The 22,663-nt window shown below is 47.0% G+C and overlaps 2 protein-coding genes across 4 annotated transcripts; one reads left to right on the top strand and one right to left on the bottom strand.

The window, feature by feature from the left end:
* Positions 1–3,288: 3,288 nt before the first annotated feature.
* On the top strand, positions 3,289–11,515 carry MORN4 (MORN repeat containing 4). 3 transcript variants are annotated; one of them, XM_081863895.1, is made up of 6 exons: positions 3,307–3,437; positions 4,520–4,628; positions 7,651–7,748; positions 8,499–8,613; positions 9,040–9,149; positions 9,433–11,515. In XM_081863895.1, the coding sequence occupies exons 2-6, from the start codon at positions 4,537–4,539 to the stop codon at positions 9,579–9,581; spliced, it is 564 nt and encodes a 187-aa protein (XP_081720021.1). In that variant the 5' UTR covers positions 3,307–3,437; positions 4,520–4,536; the 3' UTR covers positions 9,582–11,515. The 3 variants fall into 3 exon arrangements, with proteins under 3 accessions (XP_081720022.1, XP_081720021.1, XP_081720023.1); XM_081863897.1 differs by having other exon boundaries at positions 3,312–3,437; positions 4,520–4,624; XM_081863896.1 differs by lacking the exon at positions 4,520–4,628 and having other exon boundaries at positions 3,289–3,437.
* A 1,021-nt stretch (positions 11,516–12,536) lies between these two features.
* HOGA1 (4-hydroxy-2-oxoglutarate aldolase 1) lies at positions 12,537–21,341 on the bottom strand. The gene is made up of 7 exons (XM_081863883.1): positions 21,071–21,341; positions 17,647–17,775; positions 17,285–17,412; positions 15,444–15,578; positions 14,419–14,515; positions 13,923–14,056; positions 12,537–12,806 (listed from the first exon to the last, which is right to left on the bottom strand). The coding sequence occupies exons 1-7, from the start codon at positions 21,324–21,326 to the stop codon at positions 12,657–12,659; spliced, it is 1,029 nt and encodes a 342-aa protein (XP_081720009.1). The 5' UTR covers positions 21,327–21,341; the 3' UTR covers positions 12,537–12,656.
* Positions 21,342–22,663: the final 1,322 nt, after the last annotated feature.

Genomic DNA, 22,663 nt, shown 5'->3' with positions numbered 1-22,663 from the left:
GAAGCCGCCGTCCATTCGCAGAGCTAGGCCCGCCCAGCTCGCGGAAGCCCCGCCCCGTGGCTCGCGAGGCCCCGCCCCTTCATTGTGTCTCGCGCGCGCTCCCTCCCACCGCATAGCTAAGTCATGCGTTCGGAATGGAGAGTGTGCGTGGAGATGGTGAGCCGCTCTTCCCACTCCTCCTTGCCTTTCAGATCCGTGCTTTTCCTTTAGGCTCCTGCCTGCCGTCATCGACGCTGGTTCCCCAAGCACAGCCCACATGGCACACCGCATAACATTTGTAAGGGTCGCCTTTCATTGTGGTGAAAGGATCTCGTCCGTCCCACTCCTCCGTTGCAAAGACACGCCCACGTGCACTGCACTGACCATCCCTTAGCGTCTGTTGACTCCTTTCATTGCATTGTCACCATATTTCAATCCGTGTATATTTCAATCCGTGACTTTTTAAAAAAGCACACGGAGAAAGGTTTGCCATATCGGGTGCTCTCATTACAGTATACGCCTCTTAGTAACCTGTCCCTTCAATAGAGAGAACAATGCACGTCCCACTGTATGCTCTATAAACGACCCTGTCACTCCAGTAGTCCCAGGTGGACTGCACAGATCCTGGGAGATTCGTCGTGTTGACTTGCAGCAAAACAAACAAACAAAAACAAACCCAGTGATATCTTATGGCCTTTGAAGACAAACGGATTTATAAAACCTGGTACAAAGGGGTACAAAGGAAAGTACAAAGGGGTACTTTCAAGTTATGTGAAAACTCATTAAAACCTAGCAAACCATCTTCACAATGGGAAGCTAAATGGATGCATAAATATGGTATTGCATCATCTGTATATTCATGGTCTCTGTGAATTCACCCAGCTCACTTTAGTCAGATGTAAAATAGACAAATAACTAATGACTAACTCCAATTGTAAGGCGGGAGCAGCTGTAAGAATTTGTCCCGACCCGTTGGAGTGGTCCCTTGGGTCACCTGACTGTTGTAATCCTCTGCTGCCCTTCCTGTTTTAAGATATTCCAGTTGAGAGAATGGCAGAGTGCATCATTTTAACAATGACACCTGCCATTCTGAAATGTTGGGAAAGAATGGCTATCACCATCTGCCAAACACCATTTGAACCACCACTGTCTGGGGAGGTAAAAACTACCTATACTGTCAAAGGCAGTATGCTTCTCAATACCAGTTACTGGACACTGCATTGCACTCGGGTCCTGCTTGCAGGCTTCCCATAGGCAACTAGTTGCCCACTGTGAGAACATGATGGTGAACCAAGTGGGCCATTGGCCTGATCCAGCAGGTTCTTCTTAATGCTTTTCTGATGTTTAAACATGAAAATGGAATGGCTGTGTCTTTAAAAAAGAAAAACAGGGTTTTTGTACAGTTTGGATGCCTTTGCATAAGTATGTAGTCTGCTGACTTCTCAACAATCTGTGTTAATTTGACATTACAACAATGAAGTTATGGGCTGTATACTGCTCTCTCTCGCCCTCTCTTTTTCTCTTTGTGTGAACAATAGAGCAACAGTGGTGGTGTATCAAGCTGTTCTTCGGAGAAAGTGTGAAAAGATAGAGCCTTTGCATTCTAATTATCTAAGATATTTAACATAAAAACTTAGTAACACATGGGGATAGGGTAGTGTCACTTATCCTTGTCTGGTTGTATAACTAAAATAAGGAGTTATAGAGTGGAATAAATGTATTTTCTTTTACCAAGCTAGGTTGGTTTAGCTATATGAAAGCTTAACAGCTTCAAATAATTATTCAATTAACATTTATTCCAATACTTTGTATCCATTTTATATTTTATTCCTTTTAGCCTTTGTGGCCAGTATGGTAAGTATAATGCACTGAACAGAAAAACAGACAGAACTAATCTGGGCAGCACGCATTCCATGATTCCAAGTCTCACACACCCAGCATGGAAAAGCAGTATTTATATGGAGAGCAAAACAAAGTGACTTATTGAATTTGAGATGAATGGGACAGAAGATTGGTCCCCTTGCTTATTCTTACACTACTGGCTGATCCCTGGATTGTGTGGTACAGACAGAAGTGACCCATAGCTTGTCAGTCTGGCTACCTATACTGTTAAGTCTAGCCTAGAATTTCTAGGTCAATAGGAAGCTGAAGATGAGTTTAAGACTTGCTTTGATCTCTCACCATGATATTTGCCTGACCTGTGCAATAAGTTTTCCAGTAGTAACAGATCTCAGGCTACTCCAGTACCAGCAATCATAGTAAGTTTCCTTTAGTCCACCTGGTGAGTTGTGACCCACATCTAGGTCATGTCACAACCTAAGGTGGAACACACCAGCAATGTCAGCATCTTCTTCCTTTTTTTTTTTTTAGTCAAATCCTTTTGGAAGAAGAGAAAAAAGAAAGGTCACGTCAAGAGTGCTGTTGCATTCAGGTCCTGCTTGTGAGCTTTGTGTAGGCATCTGGCTGGCTGCTGTGAGAACAGGATGCGGGACTAGATGGCCTGATTCAGCACAGCTGTCATTAAGTTTTTATGCTATTGAAAACAAATTTTGTAGGACAGAGAGGGCAAGGGTTGAAATAGGACATCTCATCCACTTAACCTTTATAAATTACTTTGTTGGACTGCTTTACTATCCCCTTTTATGTAATTGCCTCAAACATATACACTTGAAATAAAATTCTACTTTGTTTTAATACTAAGAGTTGTGGTTTATTGTCTGCTGTGGGAGTGGATATTAAGCTCCCACTTGCATAGACAGATCAAGAGAACCTGATCTGCGAAAGCAGCACCATACATTTAGAGATGACACATTCCAAGTAAATAAAATTGTGACATAGCAAAAAAAACCCCACAAAACAAACATTTTAAATTATGTCATTCTTTGTTACATTACAATAAACAAATGATACACAAACAACACGCACTCCCCTGATTTCAGAAATGTCTTTTTCTTTTCAAAGTAGCATCCGCTTCTTCACATTTTCCCTTTTTTAACCATGAATTATGTATTTTGAGGACAGCAACAGGAACTTGCCCTCAAAGGAAACGAGTACAGGAAGGCCTCAACATGGCAGCTCCTAGCCTGTGGTAGGAAGGAAAGAGAGAACTCTTGCCCCTCACAAAGATGGCCGCCCTGTAAAAAAAAATAGAAAAAGGAGGGGGGAAAACCCTCCTCGCCCTTCACAAAGAAGGCTGCTGTGGGAAGGGCGGGGGAGCTCAGCAGGGAGGCTGGGCAATGAAGAGGCGCGTTACTGCGGGTTGCCAGGGCAACAGCCAACGGCGTGCGCGGATGGTTCCTGGTGGGCGGTTGCCCTGGGTGGTGGGTGTGAGGGAAGCCTGGCATAACTGACGGAGCGAAAGGAGAGGAGGGAGGAGGAGGAGGAGGAGGCGGCGGCCGATGGGGGGAGACCGAAGGGGTGTGGGGCTGGTGGCAGCTGCGGAGAAGCTCGGAGCGCAGGTGAGGGGCGCGGCCGTCGGGGATGCCGCCCAGAAGGGCTGAGGGGAAGCGGTGCCTGGGCTGGGAGCCGCTGGGCGGAGGCTGCTGGGCTACGAGGGCTTTGGGGTGCCGCGGCGGACGAGAGCGCCCACAAGGGCTGCGTGGCGAAGGGTGGTAGCGGGGGGCTGCCTGCCGCGGGTGCACGAGAGCCAGCTGGGCCCCGCGACCGTGGGTGCCATGCACCGTGCATGACGCCGGCGCTAAAATTTGTGGGTGCCCGGCCCCTTCCTGGGGAATTTTGTGGGTGCTGCTCGGGCACCCAGGGCCCTAGGGAGTTTGGTACCTACGATCGGGTGGCTGGAGTAGCCGGAGTGGCACTAGGGCATGGGCGTGGCTTCGCCGGGCGGCATGGCGTGACTTCAGCATCCTGCAAGGACCCGAATTCAGGGGCGACGCTGTGAGAGTTGCGGGGGTTTGTTTCGTTTGTTTGGCGATTGTGATTTTGCACCGTGGTGACGGGAGTGTTGAGGCTGCCTGAAAGGCATTTTGCCGCGGCTTGAAGAGCTGGAGCAGAGACATAATAGCGACACACTTTTCTCTTTGTAGCTGGCTTTCTGTTTTAATTGACTCATGCCAGGCTCCCGCTGCCCGGTAAGACGACCTGATGGTTACTGCCAAATTCTGCTGGTTTCCGAGTGGGTTGGGGTGTCCCTCTTCACAGCTTGAGAAACTGTTACACACGCCTGGTTTGCTGCTGCTGCAGAGCAGCTGGGATCGCTCTGCTCCAGCAATCTGTTGTAATTGTTTCCAGGGAAGCAACAGCCATCGCGTGGTCCCTCGGAGACTAGGCGAACCTCATCGCCTCCTCTGTAGCCCTCCCGCCAGCGCTGATCATTAACAAGAAAATTCCTAAGTATATCTTGCCTTCCAAACGTGAACAGATTAAAGTTGTATTTTCATAAGGATGACTTTTTGCTCCAGTTATTTTGTTGGTTTGAGTGTCTTGGTAATTTGTGGTAAAAAGAGTAGTGATTATTTACATCTTGACATTTAATGCACCTTGAACCTCTTATATCTTCTTCTGTCTCCTGGACTTGTAACAGGTTAACTGCACTATTACATGACTTCAAGTCTAAGACTAGCCTCAAATCTGGGCTCCGATTGTAGTGATGCTAGTTTCCCTGCTGTTCTACTACAACAGCAGTTTGGTAGGTGAGCACTACCATGTACTGATTTGCTATCATTCACTGTAGACTTTGAAAATAAATTAACCATTCTTTATTTCCAGAGCTAGGTGCTAGTCCATTGGGTCTAATGGGGCACTGCCCCACCAACCTCTATCTGCCCTCAGCCAGGTCCCACCTGCCTGCCTTCCTACTTACCACCTGTCCAGGGCCATCAGCTTCCTCCTCCCTGGTCTCAGTGTTGCCCCTGTAGTATTCAGCAGGGAGGAGGATGGGGACAAAACTAAAATTAGTTGACTCTAGATTCCACCTATCTGCTGCCCCTGCTAGGGTAGGGTGTTTCTATTTGGAGAGGTCTGGGTTCTAGCGCTGCAGCATCTCCCTTTTCATCTAAAATCAAACGTAAGTTTTACTCAATGAAATTAACCGAAAGACCCAATGAAATTAATGAACATGACTAAGTTGAGTCAACTATTAACTTCAATGTACCAACTCTGAGTAAACCCAAGTTGAATACCACCCCTATTTGCTGTCTCCCAAAAGGTAGGCATTATCTTAGGTGGTTGCATTTCTGCCTTCCAGTAATACAAATTACACACATTTCCCGTTTCTCATTGCTTTCCTCTTTCCCACAGAGCTTCCAGGCAGCTCATGTCATTGCCTGCTGTGAGCTCATTGATGTAGTGTACATCCTTCCTTGCTCAAGGGGCTCCTTTCTCTTTCGCTTGCCAGTTGTATATTCCAATTACAAAGATGCTGATATACAGCTGTTTTGTCCATTGTTCTGAATGTTGTCGGTGTGGAGTCCTCAGAGTTATGATTTGGTTGAAATTGATAGGCAACACTTTTGATTTAAGACTAGCTCTATACAATATGGAATTCATTGCCACAGGATTCTGTAATGCCCACTAGTTGCATGCCTCTAAAGAAATAAAAAGAAAGAAAGGTAGGTTCTGTCTGTTTGGGTTTACAATGTATGATAGCCAGCAGCACAACCTCCAATGTTTCAAAATTTCACGTCTTCCTGAAGGAGGAGGGGTGTGGTTTGGGAATTCTCATCGATCCAGCTCTGTCTCTGGAGGTGCAGGTCAGTAGTGCCATTCCTGTACCAGGATACCTTGACCACAGTTGTCCATGCATTGGTAATGTCACAGCTAGATTACTGCAATGCATTCTATGTGGGGCTACCCTTGGGGTTGCTTCAGAGGCTGCAGCTGAGGCATAATGAGACAGCTAGATTGCTGGGGCAAACTACCACCTCCATATAACTCCCTACTTGTGCAATTTGCTTTGGATGCCAGTCTGCTGTTGAACCAAGTTTAAGGTATTGCTTCTTATGTACAAGGCCCTATGTGTCTCAGGACCAGGTTACTTAAGCAACCACCTCATCCCTTACACACCCAGTAGGTTGCTGTGGTCGGTGAAAGATCTTCTGTAAGTTCCAAAGATTTCAGAAGCCTGCTGCGCCGTAACTCAGATCAGGGCTTTTAGGGCTTTGAGATTGTTGTTTAGATGAAGATTAATAAATCAATGGTGATAATAATAATAACAATGTCATTTTATATATTTCTTACTTTACTTCATAAAATTTATTCACCACTTGATTGCAAAAAAAAAACAACAAAACAAAAACCACCCTCAAGGCAGTTTAGAACAACATGGTAATTATTTTATTATTCAGCCCCTCCCCTTCCCTTGATCTGCCCTTGAAAGCTCCTTACATTTTTCTAAATGTAACTTGTCTTCCTGGACAGAGCCAAGTGTAGATGGATTTGAACAGTAAACATTCCTTCTGGCTATCCTTGCTTAGCCTGGCACAAAGGTTTCTACCCTTGCCAAGCCATGGAGAGTTCTAGGCGGGTGTTTGGAATACTAAGCAGGGAATTCAACATGTAGGTTCTGCTAGTTGCTTTAGGATCCGTCAAACAGTAAATAAATGGGGGAGATGACATACATTAAAATACCCACCATCCATCCGCATGTAGTAAACATGTAGTACAAAGGGGCCTGGGCACTTTGCAGTTCTACTAGTCTCTTGCTGATAGTAGGAGATAGCAGCGTTTAATGCTGAAAACTGCCTGAATAAGCCTCTGAGATAGGAAGCACCAGGCTGGGTCCCCATCTGGGCTCCACACATGAATGTTTCATGGAGGTAGAGCCCTTTGTGCTGGACCTGCATTTGAGTCTAGTCTGGTGAAAAAAACCCAAGAAGAAATAGCAACGTGAGCCATAAGGCTTGAATTTCCTGTGGAAAGAATGGATACGTTTGTCTGGTGGAGGCAGGAAATTGCTCTGTGTGGCACTGATGTGGAGAAATAGGGCAGGAGTCTGCAAGACACATATATGCCAGGTCAGCTCTGGGAGCTGAACTCCTGTGGCTTAAGCCTTGTGTGTCCTTCCCTACTAAGGTAGGATACCCTATTTTGGGGGGAACATGTGTTTGAGAGTTTTGCTCCTGCATACTGAGTGTGTTGTGTAGTAGTTAGAGTATCAGACAAGGACTAGGAATACCTAAATTCCAATCTTGGCTCAGCCCATGAAACTCATTGGGTGACTTCAGCCCATTAATTCATTCTCTCTCTCTCTCTCTCTCTCTCTCTCTCTCTCTCTCTCTCTCTCTGTTTAACCTACCTTACAGGATTGTTGTGAGTATTCAGAAGGGGGGGGGGCAGGAGACATGCTGTCCCAAGTCCCTTGCAGGAAAGGCGGGATAAAAACTTAAAGAGTTCCTTATTGGATTGGGGATAACAAAATGGAATTATACTACCTTGTAATAAATATGCCAGTACAGTATAGACTGTTCAGAGTTCATACTGGTGGCCAAGGAAGGAGAGTCCACAACCTCCCTAGGGAGACCATTCCACTGTCGAACAGCTCTTACTGTCAGAAAGTTTTTCACATGCATGTTGCTCATACTGCATGGATCCAAAACTGGTGGATGTGGCTTCCCTGTCTCCTCAGCTTGCTGTACTTCTCCCTAGTTTCTGAAGTGCTCTTCCTCCCCCTGGGCATCTTATCCTGCTTTCAAACTCCTGCATCTTTTCTTGCAGCTGTTGTCTTGCCTTCTTGAAAGCTGGCACCATGACCTTGACCAAGGGCTCCTTCACCTACTCCAGCGGGGAGGAATATTGTGGGGAGTGGAAGGAAGGTGAGTGAGGCTGGCCAAGTGCAGTGGGGTCCCCTCATTGAGCCAAGTACAGGGGACGGGGTCTGTTCTTGGTGGACTGCATATAACTTCCTCTCTAGGGGCCAAACTACACATTACATTACCTGTATGGCTGTGCCTTTAAGTGCAGGGGGCTTTATCTGGACTGGGACCATAGCATGTGGGGAAGGAACTACAGCTCCTTATAGCCTGTTGTGGTCCCAACCTCCTCTCCCAGGTAGTGCTCTCTGCTCTGGTCCCACAAGTGCTCCCATCAAGATATGGAGAGAACAAGGAACCTCTTCTTGGCCACTGTATCCCATTGGCTGGCAGTTGTTTATGTGTGGTGGTGGATGGCAAAACTTGTTCTTTAGGAACATGCATGTGATATATTGGAGACTCTGAGATCCTTCACTGGCTGCACAATCAAACTTAGCAACCTTGAGGTCCACAAAGCCCTTTAGGAACGATATTGTGTCTGCACTGTGAGTCTCTGTATGAATGCATACTAAGCTCCAGCATGCCTTGTGGATGGTAGAAGGAACAAGCAACAGCAGGGGTCTGTTACATTCTTTCTCTGTAAGACATATTAGCCAGCATGACCTCTACCACTGCCCACATACTATTCCTTTTGTCCCTTTTTTGAAATCAAAAGTGCCACCATAGATTTCATTGATTTGTTGCTAAATGGGCACCATGGTTCCCTTTTTGACAACTGACAAAAGAGCAATACTGCTTGTTCTCCCTGCCTAGGGCGCCGGCATGGTGTTGGGCAGTTGACATTTGCTGATGGCAGCATTTACCTGGGACACTTTGAGAATGGTCTCTTCAATGGCTGTGGGGTGCTCACTTTTGCAGATGGCTCCAGGTGGGTACAGGGCTGGGGGCACACACTGTTCTAGGCTTGCATTTGGTGCATGTGCATGACCTAAGCAGCCCCAAGAAAACAAGAATAAAAGGATGCTTTGTGGAGCAGGCTGCTCTGCTGTGTTGTTGGACTTGGAAGAATGTCTATTCCTTGCTATGCCTTGCATGAAGACCTTTTTGTATGTGAGCATGCCTCTGTGATTCAGAACCATAAGCAAGCACTTCTTTGTCTTGGCTCTTACACCATCCTCATCCTAGGTTCTCTGTAGTCACTGCGATTACTACAGACTCAAGTTTAAAGAGCTCCTTAGTGATGCCTCTTTGGCTCTTTGCCTTCTGTCCAGAATACTGTGTTCCTCCTGGTGTTTTCAGTTTCTGGCTGTATGCCATAGTACATTATCCTTACACAATCCTATTATTGACGCAGGTACGAAGGGGAGTTTGTACAGGGAAAATTCAACGGCGTTGGAGTCTTCACACGGTATGACAACATGACCTTTGAGGGAGAATTCAAGGGTGGACGTGTTGATGGCTTTGGTGAGTACTGCAAACTCCTTGTTTGGAGTAGCCAAGCAGCAACACTGATCTTCTAGGGCTAAATCTATTTTGGAAGGACGGCTGCAGTGTGGGATGGGGAGAAGTGAGAACTAGGCAAACACCATCCTCCAAAGCGCAGTATAGGCTGACATATACCCCAGTGCCTCGTCTTGATTCACAGCTCTGCATTCTCAGCTCTCCTGAGCTGAAGTCTTGCAAGTCTGATCCTCTGCCTTGAGCCCTGCAGCCCTGCTGAATAATAATGTTTTCTTTTCTTCCAAAGGGCTTCTGACTTTTCCTGATGGCTCTCACGGAATCCCCCGCAATGAAGGCTTCTTTGAGAACAACAAACTCTTGCGACGGGAGAAGTGCCAGGCAGTGGTCCAGCGCGCTCAGAGTGCCTCTAAATTGGCGCATGGCCTCACAGCATGATGGGTGCAAGCTCTAAAGCACCCTACCCCAGGACTCTCCCATGAAACTGCAGCTCAACCTGGGGGTTGGCAGGAGTGTGGAGTGCAGGAGTCACAGAGACAGACACCATCTCTAGGAGGTAGATGATCCCACATCAGCCCTGATCAGGTGGGCAGCCTACCCGAGTCACTTCCTTAAAACAGCCTGGCCCCCATAGTGTAATCCGGTGCCAAACCTCAACTTATAGAGCCACTGTCCCCTGCCAAACAGAGTCTGTCACTCCTGAGGCTGTGGCATTCCTTTGTCAAGAGCGTTCTCCATAGGACAGTCTTCTAGTGCCCCAGTTGCGGTGGGAACGGCGGGGTGTGTGTGTGTGTTACTGCTCCCACCACCACCTTAGAGGCACAAGGAGTGACTCACTAATGCTTAGACATCATTTTACCTTTTTCTTAGCTTGAGACTAATGCAGCTGAGAGTTCATGAGATTAGATGGGTTGGTCTTCAGTGTTCAAGGGAGAAGTTGGAACTTGCATTTAGCACAGCTTCCTGTCACCCTCCACAGCTCTAAACCTCTGGTTCTCTCTCTTGTCGCTTCAATGGGGTTCTTCATTCCTTTTTTTATTTTTTTATTTTTAATGCAAAAATGGAAAATTTATATACTGCAGAATTCTAGACCTTCTGAATGTGCCTTTCCCCGATGTTGTACATCAGCCCAAAGAAGGAGACCTGAGCTGCAATGCCTGCCATCCTTTAGGCCCTAGAGTATATCTGGGATGCACTGCCATTGCTTTCTAACACTGCTTTCTGATGCTTTATCCAGTTCACTTGGGCCATTCTCACTGTGAGTATTTGGATTGCCTCTTGGGTGAAAGTCAGCTTTTCTCCCTTATATAAGGTCTGTGCTCCTTGACCCGGAGGGAGAGATCTTCCAGAGCTGTTGCATGGCATCCATGCACCATAGTGCCATAGACACAGGGCTGCGTGTATTCTGCCCTTCAAAAATGACAATTCTGTACAAAGAAAAGCTGAATTCTGCAACATGTATAAATTACATGGAAATAATTGGCATATAATTATTTATTTTGCATGATTTCTGCTTTTGCTGGTAATAGGAAAAGGCAAAAGTGCTTTGGAGAGCACTAATGCCGTATCTCTTGAACACCTGTGCATCCCCTAACTCTCTCTTCCAGTTTCTCAGAATTTATCAGGCATTGCCTGAATGCTTTTAAGCCTATCTTTTGCTGCCTTAATGGCTAGAAATTTGCTTTAAAATATACAACCGAGTCTCATGATGCTGACTGCTGTGTCCAATATTGTTGAATGCAGTCACAGAGAAATGACATACACACAGCCCTGTAGATACCCAAAAGAAGTGGTGTCCATCCCCATTTTGTCCACTAGGTCCAAAGAGGTGGTTGCACTGAGATCTGGTAATGCTGTGTAGCTCTTTAGGAGCATTTTGGTAGGGGAAGTAAGTGAGCACTGGAGCCTTCAAAAACTTGAGTGTGTGCAGGGCATCCCTAATACATTTGCATGCAAAGCTGGGGCAATGACCTGGAAGAAAAGAAACAGCTTCTGGGAGGGTCCTCGCAGGCTGAATGGAAATATAGGCCTGGGCTAGCAGAAGGGGAAAGCTAGCTGTGGGATATCAGCCTGTGAAATGATGGGCTGGGGGGTTGAGTTGAGGCTGAGTGGCCTTTGAAGAGCGACTTAGTTTCTACCCAGCCACTTTGTGTTTCTGTGCACTGAAAGTAAACATGGGATTGTTTTGAGACTGGGGGGGGTGTTCTTAGCCAAGCATTGACCTGCATGGTGTGTGTCCCTAAGTGCCATGCTGGAGCCTCTTGTTACCAGCCCACCTCCACACTGAATGTCTGCGTGTCAATGCCACCCTCGTGCCTTTTGTGTCTCTGCCCATGTAAGGGCCTTTTCCAAATAAAGAGTTGCTGAATCTCTGCCTCCATGTCTTTTTTCCCCTATTGGAAGGATGTAACGTATCATCAAGGGTGGGCTGAGTGCATTCTGTAATAGCCTTTCTAATCATCTTTATGCTGGGAATACAGCAGCAGGCACACTCAGCTCTGTATGCTGCTTTTGTTTTGTGCAGACAATCCATGTTTCCCTCCTTTGGCTCAACGCACAGCTCTGGCCTGAAATTGTGCTGGTTTCACTATTTATTCAGTCACTCTATTTCCCCTTTGCAAGCAGAGTGTACCATAACTGAGATAGTAAATGGGGCAAAGCATTTTTACCTGGAGAACATACTTTTCTAAAGATTAATTCCACCCATGCTATCTTGGTCACTGAGGGCAAGAGACTCAGCCCCAGGAAGCAGTATCTTGCAAATAAAGCATCTTCCCTGTTAAAAGGTGCTTCCTAGTTGGTGAGCTAACACCAGTCGGTACCATGAATCTATGGATCAAACCAATATGGCCCCACCCTCTTCCATTCTTACACACCTTGTGAATTTGCAGTTGGTCAACACCTACTGACTTATGGAAGTAGGCCATGTAGCCATGCAGCAAACTCCTTTGACATCACCTTGGAAGATTGTAATGATGGGGAGTAGGAGGATGAGGCACCTATTTCCTTCCAGATATTGTTGGACTGCAACTCTGTCCATTGGCAGACCATGGTAGTTTTAATTTTGCTGGCTCCAGCTGTTATCCAGACCCCCTTGGAAAAGCAAAGGACATGGGGTCTTCTTTCTTTCTTGTCAGCTGGGGGAGCATGGGAAAGGAAGTCAACCTGAAAGGATAGTGCCTCGGGCACTCAAATGTTAAATGGGCCCCCAATGGTCAATTTGATACAATAGATAAGTACCCCAGCTAAGGACAAATTTGGCGATTCCAAGCAGGAAGGGTTAGAACCTTTATGAGAAGGCTTACTTGCCCATTTGAAAACCTTTCTGGCATCTTCCTTATGCTGTTTCACTTGTAATAATACTTTGGTTTTCAAACATGCCAATGAACGGTGTAGGTTGAATGAGCTGTATTTTAGTAAGCTGCAGGATATGAAATTCGAGGCTTAACTGGATGGCAATATGCCTGCTGCCCATTTCAAGGTTCCGACCATTGCCTGGAACAGCTTCGTCTTTCAGAACCATCCGTTGGAGCTGAAATCCTGACGCAGCTCCCTCACTTGTGCCTCACTTAGCGGGAGCAAGGGAGAGCGACAGAAGCCCCCATTTAAACCAAACCATTCCATGGCCTGTTTCAGGCCTGGGACTCCAAACTTGCTTGTTACCTGTGGAAAGAGAAACAGTGCAGGGCACTCAGAACTGCTCTGTGGCCAACAGTGTGGCAGAGGTGTACGTGAACCCCCTTTTCCTACAAGCATCACTCAGCTCTAGGCCTGCAGAAACTGAAGAATTGCACCATCAAGGACTTGTCTGTGGTCACAGAATGTCCAGAACATTAGACATGGGCAAGTGTTATGACACTTAATCAATTCAGGCAAGGAGGTAATGGTGCAGATCATACTAAGCGTGAACGTTTGAAGTCAACAGTGTATGTGCATTTGAAGAAGCGGTTGGTTAATTCTTAAACTACATGAGGTCTAATAAAGTACTACTAGTACAAGGATATACAGTAAGCTTACAACTTGCGCTCACTTATGCAATTGCAATCTTACACAGGTGGGGAGGAATAAATTAATACATGGAGAACTGCGGAAAGTGTTCTCTGCTCTTCATTTATTTATTTATTTATTTATTTTCCCCACCCATGCACCCAGCAGGTTTTCTTTGCTTATCAAGCTTTGGGAGGGAGGTGCAAGGGCTCCAGAGGATTAGTACTAGAATTACAAGCCCTAGATATGTTTCTGAAATTATTAAATGGAGCCGAAAAGAAACTGCCAAAAAATAAAATAAACATTTACAGTTGCATATCACGCTTTGGCAAAATCCAGAAGATTGTAGTGTGAATAAGTCACAGGTTTTGCCAAGAAAAATCCAAAGCATGGCTGACGTTCCCAAAATTGTCACAAAAATAAAAATGGAATGCTGAGATGGCTCAGAACACTGACGCTCACACAGAATAGGACAGGGCAAAGTGGGAGAAATGTAAGACCAAAGGGGAAGCAATAAAACACAATTGCTTGGTCATACTGCTGACCCCTAAAGCAGATAACCTCTGCTTCAGGAAATATGGTTTGCAAAGGATGGGGAAGGATAGGACTTGACCCACAGCCTCTGCTGCAAACCATGAGCGCATGAGCAACAACTGTATGTTGTTCTGTTGGGAGCTCCACCAAAGCAATTGCCTCTTTTCCAGTTGGGCCTTTTCCTCCCCATACATTCCCAAGGAAGTAGGGTGTTCCCACTTCTTACGTCCCACTTTCCTCCCGTTTTCTGGCTCTTACCGCAATGTTAGGCTCAATGAGTCGGTGCTGCAGTGCACGGGCCTCATCCCAGCTTCCAGCACAGCACAGTTGCTCAAGCTGACAGACTGGAGAGCCAAGCACGTTGGCAAGGGCACAAATCCCTCCAGCAGCACCTGGAGCAAGGAGCATAGTTCCATCAAAAAAGTTTAGGGCACCTAGGCAGTGAAACGGGCATCTTTGCGTGATACACACACCACTTCCCCAGCATTCTTTCGCTCTCTGCTCATTTCAAACTAGCAAAGCTTGGACCAAATGTTGGGCTCCCTGTAGCAGCTTCCAACCCAAGGAAGGAAGGAAGGAAGATCATACTCTGCTCAAGGGTAACCAAGTTGGAAAATGCTTTTTTAATCTCTTGACAAATGTTATAATGCACACCCTAGGCTACTTTGTAACCCTTCCCCATGTCCTGAAACAGCCAGCCAGCCACTCTCTCCAGAACTACCCCGTATGGACATCAGCTCCCAATATCACCTACCTACAATGTAACTGGCCAGCAGAAAACCAGCTGATCCTGCCAGTACCTGGAAGTCCTCATGCTGGGTCCTGTGGACAAGCAGTCCGAGGCGGGTGATCTGGCAAGAGATGGGATCGCTTGATAGGGGAGGACAGCAGTAGGCATCCATCAAAATGAGGGGGCAGCAGTTGACACTGACAATGAAATCGCTGCTTTGCCATTGCTTTATTCATGTCCCCTTTAAGCTACCAGGCAGCTCCTGGTCTTAAGAAGAGCATCAGCCCCTACAGCAACTCCCCTCTTTTTGCCTCACTTATCTAATGCTCTACCTACAATGGGCGATCTCAACATCAAGTGGGGAGGGATGGATGGACTATGCTACTATAAGCAGAGGGTAGTAGTCTAAGGTCACATGGTGCTGTCACATTGTTAACAGCACAGCCTGCCTAATTCCTGGGTAGACGAGAGACCCACAAAGGTGGTACTGAAGTTTTGGGAAACAGAGATAGTGTAATACCAAAAGGAGGTGAAATACACTGGTAGAGTCACCACTGAAGGTCTGGGTTCAACAGAGATCACAGCCGCTTTCCAGTCACATATCTCCTGACGGATTTATTGAGGTAAGCAAATGGAGCTGTTTTATTACTGAAACGGCTGATTCCATAGCTCCACTGGCAGGATGGGCCACAGTTTGAAAGTGTCTGCGTATGAGTGTTTAAGCACAAAACCTTTGCATCAGTTTGGAGGGGATCCAAATTTTTGGGGTTACACATTAACGAAGCTAATGATAAGTAAGAGTGCGAGGAAACTGCCACCTGGCTGTGTCCTGACGTGGAAAACAGCCTTAAGCTGTGGGAAATGATTACTTCAAAGTTAATCTTTCAATACTCTAGGAGGAGGGGCATGCTCCAGATCCCCCTGTGGGCCATTAGCTTCCTTAAGAGGGCCAATACTGACAGGCCCTCCAACTCAGATTCTTGCCAGCACCCCAATATGCGATCGCAACCCGCTTTGTCTCAGCACCCGGCCTTTCCCCCTTCACTCACATTGCCACCACTGTCCTTGATCCCCACAATGTTGGGGTGCTGTGCTAGGCTGAGCACCACATCGGTGGGCAGCTCCAGATTCGTATTGGCCGGGACACTGTAGAGTATCACAGGGATTGGAGATGCTTCAGCTACCTGAGGACACAAAATAGCATGATAGTGGCACATGGGGAAACCCACATGTAGACCGCGAGAAGCCTCCACACAGCAGGTTACCCTTCAAAGACGGTTCACATGCTTCCTTTCACATAGTAAAATCCATGTCAACCCCAGTCATCCCCTTGCTGTGGTAGATCTTGTATAGATACACTTACTATGTGTGCTATTACACTTATTAGCCAATGTTTTCACTGGGACTGGACAGGTCGGGTTTTTTTAAATTCTCAGTCATGCAGAGCGTGAAGCAATACAACAAACCTGTGGCCATGCAGATGATGTAGGACTACAACTCCCATCATCCCTGACCACTGGGACATGCTGGCTGGGGATGATGGGAGTTGTAGTGGTGACACAGGTTTCATCATCCCTGCAACAAAATGCTCATTTTTCTGGGCTATGTTTCTCTACTCTTTCAACACAGCAATGTTAAACAAGACTTGCAGCCCTAACATGGCAGCCAATGGCTCCCAGGCGGTCCTAAGCGTCTGCCAGCATCTTTTGACTTGGGGAACCATTTAACTCTTTTCAGTACCTGCTTAAAACATTCTTGTCTACCCAGGTGCTTAGAAAGTTGAGGTAACTTAATCTGCTTTAGTATTTTAACTCTTTTATGTTTTAAAGCAAGGGACACGGGTGGCACTATGGGTTAAACCACAGAGCCTAAGACTTGCTGATCAGAAGGTCACGGTTCGAATCCCTGCGACGGGGTGAGCTCCCGTTTCTCGGTCCCTGCTCCTGCCAACCTAGCAGTTCGAAAGCACGTCAAAGTGCAAGCAGATAAACAGGTACCGCTCCGGCGGGAAGGTAAACGGCGTTTCCATGTGCTGCTCTGGTTTGCCAGAAGCGGCTTAGTCATGCTGGCCACATGACCCGGAAGCTGTACGCCAGCTCCCTTGGCCAATAAAGTGAAATGAGCGCCGCAACCCCAGAGTTGGCCACGACTGGACCTAAAGGTCAGGGGTCCCTTTACCTTTACCTTATGTTTTAAAGCATAGCTGTAAACCTTTTTTGTTTTTTTAAAAAAAATATTTTTGGAAACCGATTTTTTTGTTTTTTACAATCATGTGGTGTATAAATTTTTATGAAATAAATAAATAACGTCTCATACACAAGCTAAATAACTGATACTCAAAGGTCAGTCTCACTCCAAGGAAGAACATTGTGATAATGAAAGGGAACAGGACCTGGAAGAAGCAAGTCAAGTGTTTATTCATTCTGACTTATGGGTACCCTGCTCAGTAGCTGTGGAGATATAGCACATGTTTCATACTACACTGAACCCTGCAAATGAATCATCACTGATCTGAATTAGACACAGAGAATGACTATTTAATATACAGATCTTTGTTCTAAAATTCAAGGTAGCTAGAGACCAAATGCTCTCTCTTTTCAAACCCACATCTTTTACTTTCTCAAATAAGCTTTTTATTTTCTGAATAAATACTTTTTAACCCAGGCAAGCACTGGTGCCTGCAATAAAAACCCTAAGCACCTTAGGGAGAAGTTGCACTTGAATTCAGAATTAAAGGTATTTATTTTAATTGCATTTCTATTGAAAATCCACTCATGCCTGCAACATCAACCAACCTGTAATACAAGCTACCATCATCTTGGTACCATCTCAGCCTTCCCCCCAGTCCCTGCGGCTCTGACCAGAGAGATGCCTGCGCTGCATCCTTCACCTGTTTGTAATGATGAATCAAGGCTGCACTGGTCATGCTTCCCCGGAAGTAGCAAGGCGTCACCACGAGGGCAGCGTCTGCGCCCTTATCAGCCATTTGTGCTGTCATCTCAATGGTGCCCCGAGTTGCTAAAGGAAGGAGCAGAAAGAGGATAAATGGACAAAAATAATAAAAGGGTTTTAAGAGGCCTGTGGGACCAAAGGATGGGCTCAGTGAGATTAAGAGGCTCCGAGAACCAGAGGTGGAATCAGGGGATAGAAAGTGCCTATATAAGATCATTGCTCAGCTCTAGCATCTTAATTCAGGATGTGGTGCAGCTGGAGAATGGCATCCTCTGGCCCCATCCCCTGTATGCTGCTCACATTCACATCCGGTCCCAGCCAGCAGGAGCTTATCCTTGGGCATAGCTTGGCGCACCCGTCTCACCACTTCCAGGCGTTCTTGTTGAGTCAGGTAGGGAAATTCCCCATTGGAACCCTGCACCACGAAACCTGCAAAAAGACAGAGAGAGAGTTGGCAATGGGAACTCAGCCATTTTCATTTCAAGAGTTTATGTTCTGCTTTTAAACAGAAGGACCCCAAAGCAACAGAGAAACACCAAAACCTAAAATCACGATACAGTAGTACCTCGGGTTAAGTACTTAATTTGTTCCAGAGGTCTGTTCTTAACCTGAAACTGTTCTTAACCTGAAGCACCACTTTAGTTAATGGGCTGCCCATTATGGGTATGGTATGCCCATAATGGGCTCCGCTGCCACCGCGCCACCGGAGCACGATTTCTGTTCTCATTCTGAAGCAAAGTTCTTAACCTGAAGCACTATTTCTGGGTTAGCGGAGTCTGTAACCTGAAGCGTATGTAACCTGAAGCATATGTAACCTGAGGTACCACTGTATAGCTAGGTAGATAGATGATAGATGAATGAAAGAAGAGGTGCCAGAACTCACCATGAACATCTCCCTTGCTCTCTTATAATCGCAAAGGCACCCAACTGAGTTCTGGCAAGTTCTGGCTGAAAAAAAGCTCTCTCTCTCGCTCTCTCTCTCTCTCTCTCTCTGTGTGTGTGTGTGTGTGTGTGTGTAGCTAGCTAGCTAGATAACATGATAAAATGTAAAACAAATGAGCATGAACAAAACAAGCCCAAATAGCAGTAGAAAACAATAAAGCAGCAGTGAATAAAACTAGACGAACTAGGAGTGGAGTAGGAACCCTGATGAATTTTTTAAAAGTGTTAACCTGTAATTTAAACAATAATTGTGCAAAAAGGACTCCATAAATCTGCTTGGGGAGGGTGCCAACACTGAGGTCTCCAGTGTTCCAGGCATCAGTCTAGCTCATGAAGTGTGCCTCCGGGGGTAAAGTCAAACCACTGGAGAATCACAGCGCCTGCTGTGGCTGCAGAGACTGGTAACTCGTAACTGCTTCCTCCAAGCTGCTGTAATTTGAGCCTATTGAAGATTTGATGAAATCTTCAAAGACAGCCCCACATCGAGCACATGACAGTAGTCTAACCAGGATGTTACTGGAGCTGAAGTCTGGTGATCTAAGAGTGGGCTTGGCCACAAAGTCAAGAAGGTGGTAAGTAGCCATCCAAATGAAGACTCCTGTCTCACAGCTGTACCAACAGTTGAGTTACAGAAGCTTTCTACTCTTGCCTGCCAAACCATGTCCAAACCCCCAGGAGAAGAAAATCATGCTGGGCAGCATTACTGACTTCTTCCTGGCAGGGCTCCCGTGCCTTTAGCAGCTGCATTTCAGACAGAAATCCAACAGGTAAGGCTACAAAAGCAGGAATGGGGAACTGTCAGCAACATAATAACTACACTTGGAAAAGAGCAGTCACTGTACTAGGTGGTGAACCAAGACCCTTTAGGAAAGAATGCCTGGGCATGTGGAATCCTGGAAGTATGGCAGCCGGTTACTGGTAGGGTATCCATGCAAAGTTGTCCTCTGCTAGTGAAGACTAGGATAGCATCATTGGGGGGAGGCGAAGGAAAAATACACCAAAAATGCAGGTTCCTCCCCCATCTCCTGCAGAGCGGTGGACAAAGGCCAAAGTTCGTGCGGGCAGCGATGTGTGTCTTTTAAGAAATAGCATAGTTGACAATTCAGCTGTGTACCCCTTTCCTATTTACTGGAAAAGGTCCCGCTGGATGAAACAAGTAAATGCAAGGCTTGGTTTTGCTCTGTTAAATTGGCATCATTGGAGAAGTAGAAGTGCTAGCTCTGAAGGACCTTTCAGCACAGTATGTGCATCCAGCACACACACACCCTCCAGCTGGCTGGGAATAACTGTGCCTACAATACAGGGAAACCACTTTGTTACGGGTATCAGGTGGTTGCTCAAGAGCAATCAGGCAAGATGCCACACTAGTCTGTTCTAAAGCTTTATTATTGGTGCTAAAAACCTCTCGCCCCTGAGCCGATGGCAGTTCCCTGACACACTTGCTTATCCATTTTTCCTGCAAAACGTTCTGTGCCTTTATCAGCTTCAGGGCAGAAGGTCTAGCAAGACACGTTGCATTTCTGTGTATCAGGTAGCTCTTAAAGGCATTGAGATTTTTTTTGTTTCTCTTTCCAGAGTTATAGAGAAGGGGGCCCCAGTTCACTGTGAACCTGCCCTCCAGGATGCAACAAGACCCCCACAAATCTGTTTGGAGAGGATATTCCAAGAATGGGGACCTTATCCCTAGCTACCTTACCATTGAATGAAGAGCAATTCCTCTCAAAGAGCTACACTTCGCAGAGCTGCCCCATGAAGAGGGATTTGTCTTAAACCATTCTGGAAATACAGTGGTACCTCAGGTTAAGAACATAATTTGTTCTGGAGGTCCGTTATTAACCTGAAACTATTCTTAACCTGAGGTACCACTTTAGCTAATGGGACCTTCCACTGCCGCCGCGCAATTTCTGTTCTTATCCTGAAGCAAGGTTCTTAACCCGAGGTACTATTTCTGGGTTAGCGGGGTCTGTAACCTGAAGCATCTGTAACCCGAGGTACCACTGTAGTAGCTCTGGGAGGAGAACAGGGGTCTCCTAAGTACTCTTAGGAAGGCCTGAAAAAGCCATTGGGTAGGGTGAGGTCACTGCCTCAGGCGGTGAAAGCTCTGAGGCAGCATCTTTGTGGGTCTGTCCCACCACCATCTGCCAGTGAAGTGGCACCAACACCAGTGCAGACTTGGGGGGAGATTGCACAGATTTCAGGCAAGATCTCGCTGAAATTGTGTGAGATCTCATACAATTTTTGCCAGATCTTGCTGGAAATTGGCACAGCTTTGCCCAAAATCAGTGCCAATGCCAGCACTATTTATCCAGCCAGGGGCAGACTGGAGAAATCTTTCGTAATATGGCGCTCTGTGTGAGGCCTAAATTGGGTGCCCCAAAATTGATCTTCTCAATTATGGATTTTTTCTGTTTTGCACCTCCCTGGCTCAGCACCCTGTGTGGGGAATCCAGCGCTGCTCCAGTGGGGATGGGAGGGCAGGTGCCAGTGGGGTAGGGCAGCATGTCTCCTTTCGCCTCAAATGACTAAACGGGAGGCGCTGCCCGTCACTCTCTGCACCTCTAGCCAACGACAGCTCTCAGGATTATTTGGGGGGAACGATGACTGTTCCAAGTGGCATCATAGCGCTTTAAATGAATGGTGTGGATGTGTAGTCAACAGCGTTGCCAACGCCCCCGGAACCCCACAGGAACAAACTGCGACCCACATCCGTCTCCAGAAAGTACAAAGTGGCTGCACCATCCGCCCTCTCCACTCTGTGCTCTGCCCCGCCTGGCGACCCTACCTCGGAAGGGAATCTCGGAGTAGAGGCGCAGGTTCTCCTCCAGCCGGCTGTAATCTACCTCTCCCTGCGAGGTGAACGGGGTGGCCAGGGGCGGGTAGATGCCCCGCAGGTCGAGGCGCCGGGGGGGTGTTGCTGCCGAGGCCCCCCCGGCAAACCTCCTGGGCGCGCTGCCCGCCCCAGTCCCCGCGGGGCGCAGGCCAGGGCCTTTCTGCCACTGCAGGCGCAGGCACCGCGCAGCTACAACCACCCGCACCATGGCTCTCTCGCGGCGTAGCGCTGCGCCCTGTGGGAGCTGCACAACGCTTGATCGGGGGCGGGGAGAGTTGGCGAAGTCCGCCCCGTCGGCGTGGGGTGGGAGTCCAAGCAGATCGGCCTCGCCGCACCATGAAACCCTTATCAAACTCGAAGAGAGGAGTGGAAGCGGCTCCGTCAGCTGGATCCTGATAGGAAACCAAGTCGTATGCCCTGTTCCCAAACTTTGCAGGTGCAGACAGTATGGAGAGTGCAATTGTTCATGACTGCCTCCATGCCACCCTGAGCATAAATGCATAATAAAAGGATGTTTGGAGGGGCCCCAAATCCCACCCGCCAATCTGCTTTTCTTTCAACTAGTGAAGGATGGGGGGCGGAGAGCTGTGGGTTTGTTGGGGATTCTGGTTTTGATAACTGATCCGTTTGAACGTTTTAGATTGCAAGCCTAAAAATACTTATTGGGGAGAAAGCCTCATTATACACTCTAAAACCTCTGAGTCTTAGGACTATGCCGTTAATGCGCTGTTTCGGCTTTGTGAAATGTGGTGTTATATCTATTATGTATGTGTGTGAAACATGCTTTAGTCTTCTTAGGAGGAAGAGGAGTTTGCTGTCCTAATATTAGGCACCAGGAATTTCTATATCTTGAACAGCAGATCTTATCTCCATTTGCTGAGCCAGGCTGGCGTCAGTTGCCCTGTTCACCCCAGATTCCCCTAGAAGTTGGTATTTAATGTGCCATATGTTTGTATTGCATGTGTGCCAGGTAGAGGAGATGGGGTTTGGGGCAGATATATTATTGCCAGCTACTGTAGTTAGCGAGTACATACACAGGAAGAAGGTTCTGGCTATAGACAACGAAAGACTCTGCAAAGATCTGCATGCAGACGGTTATATGAGCCTGCAGGCCTCCGTTGATTCTTTCACCATTCCTTCCTTCCTTCTTGGAATAGCTTTTGATTTGCAGCCAGATTTCATCTCCAATCATTAAATCACAGCAGCTCAGATCAGGCCCACGCTGAGGTTTTTGCTGCTGCTCAGGCTCCGAGCCTTCCCCACTACTCGAGGAAAGATGCACGGTTTCATTAGAATCCCTAGAAGATGCTTTGAATCTAGACTTCCACATATGCCCCACCCCCACCCCATGCAACAGAGTGCAAACAGTTTTGGACTGTAGCATCTCATGAGCAAAATTGCCATCGTGCACCTATCTGAATAATATGGACCTGGATCAAATTGGCATTGTGGGTAGCTCAGCTCAGTTGGACCTAATGGATATAAAATTAGCACTTGTTTACCTAAGAAAGTCCCTGCTCCTGTAACAGCTGTGGGGCTGCCAAA

Source organism: Podarcis erhardii (genome assembly GCF_964252035.2).
Source record: "Podarcis erhardii genome assembly, chromosome: 5".
NCBI classification, from domain to species: domain Eukaryota; kingdom Metazoa; phylum Chordata; class Lepidosauria; order Squamata; family Lacertidae; genus Podarcis; species Podarcis erhardii.
Note: the sequence above shows the minus strand (reverse complement) of the source record. Positions and strands in the feature narration are given on the sequence as shown.

Excerpts from the sequence above, each read along its gene's own strand:
- MORN4 (XM_081863895.1), top strand. The coding sequence starts at position 4,537 with ATGACTTCAAGTCTAAGACTAGCCTCAAATCTGGGCTCCGATTGTAGT. Across the intron at positions 7,749-8,498 it reads TTGTGGGGAGTGGAAGGAAG|GGCGCCGGCATGGTGTTGGG; the intron begins GTGAGTGAGGCT and ends CTCCCTGCCTAG. Across the intron at positions 8,614-9,039 it reads ACTTTTGCAGATGGCTCCAG|GTACGAAGGGGAGTTTGTAC; the intron begins GTGGGTACAGGG and ends TTATTGACGCAG.
- HOGA1 (XM_081863883.1), bottom strand. The coding sequence starts at position 21,326 with ATGGTGCGGGTGGTTGTAGCTGCGCGGTGCCTGCGCCTGCAGTGGCAG. Across the intron at positions 17,776-21,070 it reads CTCCGAGATTCCCTTCCGAG|GTTTCGTGGTGCAGGGTTCC; the intron begins GTAGGGTCGCCA and ends GTCTTTTTGCAG. Across the intron at positions 14,057-14,418 it reads GCTGGCCAGTTACATTGTAG|GTGCTGCTGGAGGGATTTGT; the intron begins GTAGGTGATATT and ends TCCTTGCTCCAG.